Source organism: Octopus bimaculoides, chromosome 18 (assembly GCF_001194135.2).
Source record: "Octopus bimaculoides isolate UCB-OBI-ISO-001 chromosome 18, ASM119413v2, whole genome shotgun sequence".
NCBI classification, from domain to species: Eukaryota; Metazoa; Mollusca; class Cephalopoda; order Octopoda; family Octopodidae; genus Octopus; species Octopus bimaculoides.
The window spans coordinates 30,091,081-30,092,120 of NC_068998.1; the positions used below are offsets into that span (position 1 = coordinate 30,091,081).

General features: G+C 35.1%; 1 protein-coding gene across 1 annotated transcript; it reads right to left on the reverse strand.

Moving 5' to 3' along the window:
* Positions 1–105: 105 nt before the first annotated feature.
* Positions 106–828, reverse strand: LOC106875729 (uncharacterized). Its single transcript, XM_014923975.1, has one exon. The coding sequence runs from the start codon at positions 826–828 to the stop codon at positions 106–108; it is 723 nt and encodes a 240-aa protein (XP_014779461.1).
* Positions 829–1,040: the final 212 nt, after the last annotated feature.

The following is a 1,040-nucleotide window of genomic DNA, read 5'->3' on the forward strand; positions in this document are numbered from 1 at the left end:
TTAATGAGGATATCTAAAAATGGTAGTTTTTCCTGGTTATATTCCATCGTAAATTTGATGTTTTCATTTATTCCATTTAGTATCATTTTAAATTCTCAAGTTTTTCTATGCTTTCCTCCCAGAGGATGAAGCAGTCATCCAGATATCTTTTCCAATTGTTCTGGATATAGTTGGAGAAAGAGTTCCCATATTTTTCTTGTAAAGAATTATTTCGATGTAACCCATTACTAGGTTAGTGAAAGAAGGTGCAGTACGCGTACCCATGGCTGTTCCTGATCTTTGTCTGTAATAATTATTATTAAATATGAAGTAATTGTTTTGTAATATAAATCTTAGTTCTTCTATAACAAGCTCTTTATTTAAGCGAGTTGGTAGTTCAAAGGAGTAGTTGTTTAGCCAGAAAGTGATCGTTTCTATTCCTAAGATGTGGGGGATGTTTGAATAAAGGTTAACTACGTCGAAGGATACTAGTAGGGTTTTTTCATTGACTGTTTTTGGGAGGTGGTTAAGCATGTCTATATCGTCTCTTATGTAGCTTTTAATGTGATTGAGGAAAGGTTTTAGATGTGTGTCTAAGAAGTTGCTGAGGCGGTGAGTTTCGCATGCTGGGCCTGCTATTATCGGTCTAAGTTTTAGATTTTTCGGTGAGAGGATTTTGATGAATACATCAGTAGCTTTTTTACATGCTTCACTAATTACTTTGCTTTTGTGGACTTTAGGGATACCGTAGAATAAACTTGACTTACACTTGAAGTTGGTGATGTAATCGTACTCGTTGTCTGTGAGTCCTTCTCGGTATGAGTTGAGTAATGTCCTGAGGTTATTCATTATTTTTGGTTGATTATAATGTTGGGCTCTTTCGTAGTATGTCTCATCTCCTAATAGGGATAGTACTAAATTTTAATAATCATTTGTGTTCATTAGAACTACCATGTTGCCCTTATCTGCCTCCTTGATCATTATGGTTTTATCTTCTCTTAGTTTGACGAGGTCGTTCCATTCTCTTTTGTTGAAGTTTGGTCTGAATTTTTGCCTGTTTG